General features: G+C 42.1%; 1 protein-coding gene across 5 annotated transcripts in view; it reads left to right on the top strand.

Moving 5' to 3' along the window:
• Window positions 1–2,173: 2,173 nt before the first annotated feature.
• The window catches only part of GKAP1 (G kinase anchoring protein 1), a 148,998-nt gene continuing 138,928 nt past the window's right edge, over window positions 2,174–12,243 (top strand). For 2 of the 5 annotated variants that reach the window (XM_033927601.1, XM_033927576.1), the window contains exons 1-2: window positions 2,174–2,310; window positions 8,594–8,869. In XM_033927601.1, the coding sequence (XP_033783492.1) occupies window positions 8,642–8,869 (228 nt within the window). In that variant the 5' untranslated portion in view covers window positions 2,174–2,310; window positions 8,594–8,641. The other 3 variants (XM_033927592.1, XM_033927586.1, XM_033927596.1) reach the window with 3 other exon arrangements.

The following is a 12,243-nucleotide window of genomic DNA, read 5'->3' as shown; positions in this document are numbered from 1 at the left end:
TATCTCCGATTATTTCCATATCCAGGTCATCCTGTTGTCTTGGGGGTCTGTAAATTATGCCAAGATACAAGCATTTGTCTTTCCCTCTGGCCAAATTAACCCAAAGGGAGTTTTTTTATATTTACGCAGAATTTCCGCTTTGTGATTATAATTTAAGAGCTTGGCTATGACCATTCTAGGTCTCGCCTCCCGGGCCTGTTCCCTGCCCATGCGGTGCGCCCGTTCTAGGCGGATAGGTCCCAAGCTCTCTTGCAATGAAAAGGTATTTGTCAGCCATACTTCTAGGGTTTGTAGCAGCTTCGGACCCGCCACCGTTTCTGGAATACCCAAAAAGCGTAAATTGGACCTACGTGATCTATTTTCCAGGTCCTCCAGTCTCTCCGCCTGCTTTTGGGTCAGGGTCTGTAGGTCCTGTAGTGTAGTGGCCTGGGTTCTCTGTATATCATCTATGCCTGAAACTCTGGTCTCCAAAGCAGTAGTTCTGCTAGTTGTCTCTGTGAGCAGGTTTTCCAGTTTTAAAAGTTGTTCTGAAAGTTTGTCAGTGCTAGGCTGCATAGCCGCGGTTACCGCCTGGGTGAGTGCAGCTAGCGCCTCCGGCGCTATTTGTTGTATTGCCGGGGTGAGGGAGCTCGGCGCCATTTTGTCTCCGCCGTTCTGTGCTTGATCCCGGTCCTTTTTTTGCAGGTGGGTGGACATCTGCGGCGCGGGCGAGGACAGAAATCTGTCCATACAGCGGTACTCTGTGCGTTTCAAAGCGCTGACCTCCGGCGTTTCTTTGGCGGCTGGCAACAGTGCGATTCGGGACTCGGGACCCCAGGCAGCGCGTGTCTGCCTCCGCTCAGTGCTTCACGTGATCCTTGATGTAATTAGCTTTAAAGGTGAGACACGGACCAGTTAACCTCACGGATTCCAAAATATGGAGCATCTGAATAGTGTCCTTGATAAACGAATGAACTTGGGGAATAAGAGGCTACAAAAATTGATCAATAAACATGCAACTTCTTTCTAACAATGAATCTCTGGCTGAAACAATTGGGTATCCACGAGGTTTAAGAAGCTGTTTATGAACTTTTGGCAATGTATAAAATACAGGAACCTTAAATTTGCTATAACATAAATATTGATATTAAGCTCGGTTAAAAATCCCAATTTTCCCCACATTAGCTAAGGACAAGATTTCTTGAAAAATATCATCAAAAGGATCATACTCCGAGAAAACATAAACAGAGGTGTCAGCCAACCGATTATTAATCTCTTCTTCATAATCAGCCACATTTTGAAGAACCACTGTTCCTCCCTTGTCCGCTCTTCTAATAACTATGGAAGGGTCAGTTCTCAAAGATTTTATGGCAGTGTATTTGTGTGCCTAGGGACCCTCGACAAATTAATCCTGCCCTGCAAAAGGGAGCAGGAGAGTATCATGGAAGAGTAAACTAACCTATGCACCTGTAATAAGTAATCTATTTTTAAGTAGTCATGTGATCCCTTTATGTTTAAGATGCCAAAATCCCCTCTATAAGGGGTAGGCCTTTGCCCAGAAATTAGAACATATCTTGTCTACATTTTGGACTTGTATGTCCTCATATATTGATATACAGTAAAACCTTGGTTTGTGAGCATAATTCATTGCAAACCATGCTTGTAATCCAAAACACTCGTATATAAAAGTGAATTTCCCCATAAGAAATAATGGAAAATCAGACGGTTCGTTCAACAACCCAAAAACTAATACAAAATATTGTAAGACCTTGCTTGTTTAGAATAGTCACTACACTGCTGCGTGTCAGAGAAAAGAACCATCGGCTCAGTTGTGATGATATGATGTGTGTTTACTATATGTACTTGTATTGCAAGAAATTGCTTGTTTATCAAGTTAAAATTTAATAAAATGTTTTGCTTGTCTTGCAAAACACTTGCATACCAAGTTACTTGCAATCCAAGGTTTTACTGTAATAAACAATTGTTAAATTAAGCACAAGCTAGTGTTTATTTCCACAGTCCTAGCTTAAAAGTTAATGACGACGACTACTCTAAGCAGTCCTCCACATCAGCGGCTAGTACCAGCTGGCTGCTGCATTCAGATAAAAGTATTATTTCCGTCCATTTTTTCGCAAACGCACTCCCAGCAAGTTCTACCCTCCCCGGCGCCCGTAGCACAGCACGCGCGCTTTCCCCCTGCAAAAGACGCAAACTAACTTCCCCTCAGTCGAGGTTTGGGAAGTGCGCGCGCATTGAAGGCGGAGCGTAGTCTCAACCCTCGTCTCCGCCCTCCTCTGTACAGTTGAAGAAAGCCCGTCGCCGACGCTGCCGGTGAGTAGCGGGACTCCGGTCTCAGCTGGGGCAAAAGGTTGCGCAGCTGCCGCGCGCGCGCACTTGTATTTACGTGCGGCTCTGGGCTCGGTACAGTGAGGGGGCACTTTCTCTCTGACACTACGCTCCTTCCTGTTAGCTTTGGAGTCTCTGAGACGCAGCTGTTTAAACGGTCAAGTTATCTCTCTTGTGGGCCAGTTCGGCCTAGGAAAGAGCGAGAGCCCCTTAGCCTTCTCTGACACATACCCTCCCGTCCCCATTCCGTTGATGCTTAACCATTTTCCGGACCTGACTCACCCCCACTCCACTCTCCTATAACAGAAATAAAACAGCCTGGTATGGTACAAAAAAAAAAAAGGGGAGGGGGGTTGTTCCTTAAAAAAAAATATAAAAAGAAGTATCTTCAGGTTGTATTGTGACCTGTTGCTCTTACCGTTGAGCTGTACAGAGTGATCAGCCTGGTCTCGTCTGCGGTGGTGAGTGACATTGCAGCAGGTTGCTGAAGTTTCAAACTTAGCTTTAAAACGTGTGCTAAAAAGAGTTATAAAATTACTGAAAAGAAAAGAATGATGGTTAAGTTTTCTAAGGTAGTTTCAAATTCGTTTAGTTTTGCTATCTCCAAAATCCCCTAAATCTTTTAGTATATCGGTGTAACATCGCTAAACTTTTTTCTTGTTGTTTTGCTGTTACCTTTTTCTTCAGGGCATTTGCTGTTTCATAAACGTTGGAAAATCATATTAGTGAATAAGTATGAAGACTTCAGTTCCTATAGGAAAAGCGCGATACATTTGTCCGTGTATATATCACAGTTATTTAAAGATTTTTCCTCCTAGCCAGAGAGCTTGAAAGTGCTGCTTCTAGTCGGGTTAATGATCTACTCTCATGTCTAGATTACAAGTAGATTACGGTATCTGACGTTTCAAGATTGTCTCTACTAACTGTACAATTCTGCTGTATTTATGACAGTTTTGAAGAAAGAGCAAAGTTGACTTTGCAGGAGAAGTTGAAACGACACCTGTTTTTTTGATCATGGAACACACACTGCCTGAGTTACATACTTAATGCACATTTAATTTGTGTGGTTCTAGCTGATTTCCAGCTATAGCTCATTTGTTCTACTTATGATTCACTGATGTTCTTGTGTTATGACAACTGTCCCTACTGTGAAATCCAGTGATTTTTTTTTAAGTAAATTGAGGAATGCTTAATCCTGGTCCTTATGGTACTGTATTGTGTTGTGTTTTATATTCTGCCTTTTTAGTGCAGTAGGAATAACGGATTTAAACCTATGGACTGAGAACCTCATTTACATTTTTCTGCTATGCCTCCTCTCACTCTGGACTGTCCTGTAATTTCCCATTTTTTTCTCTACATGTGAGATGGTAGGTGCTTGTCTGTTCTGCTCATGTTTTTTTTCCCTTTAATTTCAGGTTTTTATCTGATTGTGAGGCTTTTTGGTGCTGCAGAGGAATCCTGGTCACGGGACATCTCTGACTCTGAGAGGACACAGACTCTGAAGGTGGAAAGCTGTAGCCAAGAGAGGCAGCCTGCTTTGCAGGGCACCTCTTTGGCTAGCCAGCACTAACAGTCTAGGAGCTCAGGGACTATTACCTTGAGAGCAAGGCTCGCATCTGGTTTTGTCCACAGAGAGCTTGAGCGTATCTGAGTGGCCCATGGCGGGTTTTCAACGGGATCGGGTGCTGACTGCATTTCTCCATCCCCTCTTATTTATTTAAAAAATGTATATTCTGCTTAAAAACCTTCTGCCTTTCTGCACTGTATGCTTGTAACAAGCTGCCTGAGTCCCTACAGCAGCTCCATCTCTGGCAGCGTTCAAGGCCCAGTTAAAAGACCACCTCTTTGAGAGTGCTTTCGACTCCTAACTCCTCTCACCTTGGGTTCTGCATCCCCAACCCTATATGTCATGTCTGTCTGACCAAGTTAGATTGTAAGCTCTTCCGATCTTAGGCAATTTTTTTAATATATGCCAATTAACACTTAGGAAATTTTCTTTATAAATGTCAAAATGTACAGCGCTATATAAATAAGTAGTAGTAGTAGATTGCAATGATAACATACATAATGTCAATACAATAATATAGTATCACAACTGTCACAATCTACAGACCTGTAAGAGTATTTGTCAGTGCTATAAATTACTGATAGTAAATGCTTATGTCTAGGGGGTACACTGCAACAAATGTTAGGTCCCAGGGAAACTTTTTGGTTTATCTGTTCGCTTGTAAACACTGATAACACCGCCAATAGAAAGCAATTGTCTTTATTATGTGTTTATCCCAACGGAAAATAATTGTTCAGGAATACAGGGACGTGCACAGCTTAGTTACATGCATGCATATTTAAATATTCATAGGTGAACACCATAACACTGAACAAATATGTACAAATAAGAATTCAGATGAGACAGACTATGCATGAGAAACTAGGTTACTAAGAAAAAGGAATACACAGCTAGGATTTATTACACTTCTCCCTCTGTATTCACTATGATAGGGGATTAACAGAACCGCACATACAGAAAAACTGCAAATAACTTTTTCATGTTAGTCACTGTTTTCTATTAAAACCATCATGACTATGGTGAAACCACGAATAACGTGGTGGGAGACCTGGCCTGTTCCTGAAGGAGAGGCAAAACATGGTGAAGAAAATGCTGGAAATCAGCGATTTTCTCTGTAAACGCTTGGAATCAGCGATTTCTCTATGCAAGCTGATGTAATTTGGGGGGAAGAGCCAGCAAGCTAAAAACCGTGAATAATTGAAACCGCGATTGCTGAAACCTTGAATATGGCGGGAGAAGTGTACTGAATATCACCAAGTCTCATAGAATTACCCACGGCGGGAATATTGCTAAATATCTCGCTAACCCAGTGAACTATAGAAGGAAAGCCTGCTCACCAAGTATAAGGAGAGGCTTCTACAATATGGTGCTTCCTCTCCTGGGCTGGGAGCCAGTGCCTTCTCATTTCTGAAAGGGTCATATTGATTGTAGCATACTACAGGGACCAGTTCTTGGAAAGATGAAGCCATCACAAACAGATGTTAGTGCAACTATATCTCTGGTTATCAAAGAACTATCAGGATGGGTACAGTCTCACTCTAGTACAGGAAGACTCTAAAGAGACTGTTCCCCCTGTAACCGGGTTTCACAGCAGCATAGGAAGGCACATGAGTCTCACATAGACTCTTATCCCGACTGTCTTAGTCTCTTCACTACAACTCCAAACTTCTGACTGTTAGTACCATTTGCACACATGTAGGTGGCTTGTTTGCTCCACCATGTTATATGTTATAAATGGTTTATGATTATTTTGTGTTAAATGTTGTGATATGAGCAAGCCCCTTCCCAGAGACTTGGACAGAGCAGGTAACAAAAATTACGGAGAAAAGACTCAGTGTTTCCAGAGAACAAACTCCAGAAACTACTATGACAAATATAAATTAGTCATAGGTAACACATCCTCGGTCAGAGAAAAACTCCGTTTAAATTCAATATTCATAAACTTCAAAATTTTCAAAGTCTTCAAAATAGTTTAAATAGAATCAAAAACCCGCACTTATCTTAAGTATCCCCTGGTGTAGGCAAGATCACCGCAGCGCACTGAAAGAGCTCCTGGTGCTAATTTCTTTCAATATAGCTTTACACTGGGAGTAATCTTAGTATTCCTGACAGGCCCTGTTTCGTGGTCAAGCTGCATCAGGGGAATTTCTAAGAACAAAAAAATTCACAGTCAGTTCCTTATTTGGAACATCAAAATTATTCAAACCTGAAAAACAGTAGTTCAAAAACATTCACCTTTACATAACGAGCTCCTGCTTCAAAGATCTTCATCAAGAAAATGGCCACTCGGCTTTAAAAAGGGGTGGCTTGACTTATTGACAAGCCAATCACAGCACATGGAAGGGAGCTTAGCCAATCGGCAACCACATTTCCCAAGTTGAAAAAAATGACTTTAATACCCAACCAAGATAATGCTTAGACGAGAAACAATATTCCAATATTAGAAAAAAGTTCTCCATTCTACTCTGGCATTCAAGCCAGTCGGGGTACAAGAGTGCAATTTAAAAATCTATTTTTGTTCATGTTCTGCGTGGTTCCCGTGTGTATCATTTTGGTGTAGGTACATCGATGACATTTTTCTACTATGGGAAAGTTCAATGTCTAATTTACAATCTTTTGTATCCTTTTTGAACAATTGTTTACCCACTGTACATTTTGAAATGATATCTAATACCCATCAAATTTCATTCTTAGATGTGTTAATTGCTATCCAAGGAGAAGATTTTTTGACTTCTGTCTTTTGGAAAGATACAGATAGGAACACATTTTTAGATTTTTCAAGTTCCCATCCACAGCATTTAAAAGATAGTTTATCTAATTCTCAATTTCTTCGGTACCGCCGACTCTGTTCCACGAAGAATGATTTTAAAATTCAAGCAAACATCTTAGCTGACAAGCTATTTGAAAGAGGATATCCAGAGTCATGTATTAAGAAAGCATATACAAGAGCACTACATAACCAAAGGGATCTATTATTGCAATATAGAGAACCCGAACCAGCGTTGGAGAAAATAGTGTGTGTATTGAGGTATTTACAGCGAGCACGTTTCTTTGAGAAAATTTTGAAAAAGTACTGGAATTGTTTGTCAATACATCCTTGTTTTAGAGATGTGCAGATGACTATAGCATACTCGAGGAGAAAGAATTTACAAGAACTTATTTGCCCTACAAGTAGAGGCGCTGTGATAGCTGAAGTTGGGTGGAATACACAGAATGAGGTGGTGGGACATTTAGAGTATGGACATTGTTCAATCTGTTCTGTTACTAGAGAATGTACTTCATTTATAAATCCAGTAGATGACAAAGAATATATGTTAAGATCTTTTTCCTTCTGTGAGACCAGTGGAGTGATCTATGCGGTGCAATGTCCCTGTAATTTATTATATGTAGGACAGACATCACGATCGTTTAAAACCAGATTGATAGAACATCGATCATGCTTGACATGTACGTAATAGAGTAGAAGCACCTATGGTACAACACTGTGTAGATTTTCACCATTCATTTGAAGAACTGCATTGTTGGATTATCAAGAGATTTTTTCCATCTAGTAAAGGAGGGGACTTTAAGCTAATGTTAATACAACTTGAACAAAAATGGATTTTTAAATTGCACTCTTGTACCCCGACTGGTTTGATTGCCAGAGTAGAATGGAGAACTTTTTTCTAGTATTGGAATATTGTTTCCCGTCTAAGCATTGTCTTGGTTGGGTATTAAAGTCATTTTTTTCAACTTGGGAAATGTGGTTACTAATTGGCTAAGCTCCCTTCCATGTGCTGTGATTGGCTTGTCAATAAGTCAAGCCACTCCTTTTTAAAGCCGAAACGGATGCCGAGTGGCCATTTTCTTGATGAAGATCTTTGAAGAAGGAGATCGTTATGTAAAGGTAAATGTTTTTGAACTACTGTTTTTCAGGTTTGAATAATTTTGATGTTCTAAATAAGGAACTGTCCGTGAATTTTTTTGTTCTTAGAAATTCCCCTGATGCAGCTTGACCGCGTAACAGGGCCTGTCGGGAATACTAAGATTACTCCCAGTGTAAAGCTATATTGAAAGAAATTAGCACCGGGAGCTCTTTCACTGCGCTGCGGTGATCTTGCCTACACCAGAGGATACTTAAGATAATTGCGGGTTTTTGATTTTATTTAAACTATTTTGAAGACTTTGAAAATTTTTAAGTTTATGAATATTGAATTTAAACGGAGGTTTCTCTGACTGAGGATTTGTTACCTATGACTGATTTGTATTTGTCATAGTAGTTTCCGGAGTTTGTTCTCTGGAAACACTGAGATCTTTTCTCTGTAATTTTTGTTACCTGCTCTGTCCAAGTCTCTGGGAAGGGGCTATAATTCTATAATATCTGTTGGTGGCTATACTTTATTTTTTGATATTCTGCTTGTATTTGAGTGTGATATTTTGCTTGTATTTGAGTGTTTGTTTGTGATATGAGCAAAACAGACTTGTTTTCTTGGGGAGAGTCCCTGTACCCCTCTCTGTTATGTTTCTTCTCTAGGGCTGACCATTTGCTTCGATACGAACTGAGGAATTACAGGACAACCCAGAGTGAAGGAAGGTGGAGCAGATATATGTAAATGAGGCTGTCTACAAAGGATCTCGCGGTCAGAGCTTCACAACTCACAGGTTCAAGACTGATGATCCTATTTCTTTATTATTGAATGATGTGTTTTATTATTTTTTCAGGAAATATTTTGACTGTTAAAGACACAACTTCAAAATAAGAATTTTATAATGGCCTCTGCTGTAATCAGTTCAGTGCCTACAACTGCTTCCCGGTTTGCTCTGCTGCAAATGGATAGCGATAGTGACTGTGATTCTGAACATGGGAAGGACAGACCAGGTCATGGCCCTGGGAAATCTCGGGTTGCTGGAGCTGCTGGAGGAAAACCCAATACAAATGAGAAAAAGAAAGAAAAGAGAAGAAAAAAGAAGGAACAGCAACAAAGTGAAGCTAATGAGGTACATTTTGCCTTGTCAGTTTAATTTGCTACTTTTATAGAATGAGTTTATGGCTTTTGAAGTCTGATTTCCTCATATTTCTGAAATGTCAGATATTTTATTATTTTTGTGTCAGTGTTTTCTTGCCTTCATCGTTAGGGGTCCTTTTTACAAAGCTGTGGTAAGCACTAATGCATGTTTACCACAGATTAAAATCCAATACTGTGGGGTGTGCTCAAGCGTCCTGCAGTAGTATTCCCACACACGTAAGAAATAATTTAGGTGGGTTTATTTTCCAATTTAGTTTTTTAGCGCTGGAGATGGAGAGTAGGAATTCCCAGCACTAGTCGGTTAAATGTAGCTACATCACATGCTAACCGATTAGCAAGTAGTTAGCACCCAACCCCTAATTGCCTACAAAATTAGTGTAGTTGAAGGCTTATGTGCTAATGGGAAGATTTATGCAATAATGGCCATGCACTAATGGAAATTATAGCCTTTTTTTTTTTTTTTGCAAAACTTCATTCGAGAAAAAGGAGTGATACACAACAAGCAAAACCATTATTACAACATAAAATTAAAATGATATCAATAGGCTAACAGTAGCCAGCAAAAGCTGATAAATTATGAACGGAACCCTCTTATTTCTTATGACCTCAGTTCAGATAAGCAAAATGAAACCCTCCTGAAACCTCACTCCCTCCCATCAACCCTTCAGGCCACCTGCGGGTAACAAAGGTGAAGTTGGCTTCTACAGTTTATTCAGAATCTGACTATGGAGAAAAATTGCATAGATATGGAGACCAGACGGAGATAAAGTTTTTGCTTAGTTTCTGAGAGTATTATGCCAACAAGGCTTCCTATAGCAGGGGAGGTGGCCTAATGGATCTGGCCAATTGGAATCTTAGGCCACTCCCAGTGCATCACAGAATGCACTGCGAATTGGGCCTAAGATTCTGGTTGGCCCAAGTGCCTAAGGCCCATCCCATGATGCACTGGGAAGGGGCAGGCCCGTCATTCTTGATAAGGTGGGCCAGCCGCTGGAGGCAGGAAGGATGCCTCCAGCCGGCCAATGATCTAAGGTAGGGGGGGATGCCCACTATGTTCGGTAGGAGTGGGAGAGTTCTGGCAGGAGGGACTGAGTATCTCTCATGCCGCGTGATTTTTGGGGGTGGGGGAATAGGCAGCCGCTAAACTTACCGTGGCAGGGAGATCCCTGGCCACATCTGCTTACAATGTAGGCCAGCATTTTGCTGGCCTACATTGTATGCGTCTACTGCGGGCCTACGGAGACGCGTATGGTCGCCTAGGTCTGCCTAAGGCTACTTACGGACTGTGCCCACACCTAACCTTAGGTGGGCTTGCATGTCTCCCTAGGCTCCCTGAGGCACCTCCAATGTAGGTAGCCTGTCTCGGGAGTTTATTTCTTAGAAAACGAGCGTCCCAATTGGCTGGTTAGTCAGCAGATGGCCGCCTACAATAGGGATTCTATTTATAAAATCCGGGCTTGGGTGTCCAAATGTCAGATGAAATTTAATGTGGACAAATGCAAAGTGATGTACATTGGGAAGAATAACCCAAATCATAGTTACCAGATGCTAGGGCCCACTTTGGGGGGGTTAACGCCCAAGAAAAAGATCTGTGTGTCATTGTGAACAATATGATGAAACCTGCTGCCCAACGTGCGGTGATGGCCAAATAAGCAAACTATGCTATGAATTATTAAAAAAGAGAGAGTTAACAAGACTAAGAATGTTAGGTAACTCCAGCTGCAGTTGGGAGACCAAGTTCCTGGATGCTCTAGGCCAGGGGTGTCAAAGTCGATCCTCGAGGGCCGCAATCCAGTCGGGTTTTCAAGATTTCCCCAATGAATATGCATGAGATCTATGTGCATGCACTGCTTTCAATGCATATTCATTGGGGAAATTCTGAAAACCCGACTGGATTGCGGCCCTCGAGGACCGACTTCGACACCTGTGCTCTAGGCCAATGTTTTTCAACCTTTTTACACCTATGGACCGGCAGAAATAAAAGAATTATTCTGTGGACCGGCATCAGTCCGTGGACCAGCAGTTGAAGAACACTGGGCTAAGTTGTGGGCCAGACCCCGCCCATCTCTACCCAATCTCCACCCCAGACACTGCTCCCATAATAGTACTAATTGCATATACCACCTTTTGGGAGCAACACTATAAGTTGGTCTTCTGTTTGTACATTTCTCCTAAGAGGACTTATCTATCTGGACTTCGTGAGACCGCTGCCTGTCTTTGATGCCAAGCTCCAGAAGCGGGCTTGGGACATATGTTCTGGACTTGCCCTAATGTTCAAGATTTTTGGAATGCCATTTTTGTTTTTGTGGAGCGCGTTTGGAACATTACAATTCAACGCTCCCCTTTGTTCTTATTTGGAGCTGTTCCCCATTATTACCCTCGTACAAGGGGGGCTTTCCTTAAGTGGACTGTCCTCGTTGCCCTGAAATGTATCTTGTTGAAATGGCTTGAGGATGACACTCCGGATTACTCCCTTTGGCGCTGTCGGATGATTACTCTCTTGATGTGGGAAAGGAGAGATGTGACATACTTTTCATCTCTCCCAGGCCGCAACTTTCAATGCACTTGGGAACCATTTTGGACTACCATGACTCCTTTGGCTCGCAGCTGTTTGCTTAACTGTTGAATCTCTGTTTTCTGTCCCATTATATTGCAATTGGTATGCCTGTTTCCTTTTGTGTTTTCTCTTCGCTAATGTTGAACTTGGAAGGAGGACCCGGGGGGTGCTTTGGGGGGGTTTGTTTGAGGGTGGGGTGGGGTTGCTCGAGGGGGAGGAGATGTGAGGGGACTGGGTTCTGTAATCCAAAAAGTTGAGCTTGTCTGTACTTAGTTTTGTTTCTCTGTTTGGTGTTTTTGCTGAGCTCAATAAAATATATTTGATCATAGTACTAATTGCACCTTGCATGTCCCGTGCCTCATCTGGAAGACTTCCCTCTGACGTTGCAATGTCAGAGAGAAGGCTTTCGGTTCAAGCGCAGGATGCCCGTAGGAGCCACTGCCTGTGGCTTTGAGCACTGAATCAGTTAGGAAGAGGGAGCAGGCTCAAAGAAACGCCGCATCGATCGCACCATGGACCAACGGGTGAAGAACACTGTTTTGGGCCTGATGCACATGCTGGCCCTGTGGATCGGTAGGAAATTTCTGTGGACCGGCCCTGATCCATGGACCGGTGGTTGAAGAACACTGCTCTTGGCGATTGCTTCCTGGAACAACTTGTCAAGGAAAATATGAGAGGAAATGCAATTCTGGACTTAATTCTAAATGGACTACGAGGACCGGCACAGGGTATAGAAGTAGAAGGGATGCTGGGAAACAGTGATCACAATATGATCCACTTCAACCTGG

Source organism: Geotrypetes seraphini, chromosome 1, assembly GCF_902459505.1.
Source record: "Geotrypetes seraphini chromosome 1, aGeoSer1.1, whole genome shotgun sequence".
NCBI classification, from domain to species: domain Eukaryota; kingdom Metazoa; phylum Chordata; class Amphibia; order Gymnophiona; family Dermophiidae; genus Geotrypetes; species Geotrypetes seraphini.
The sequence above is the reverse complement of the archived record's forward strand: the minus strand, read 5'-3'. Positions and strand labels throughout refer to the sequence as shown.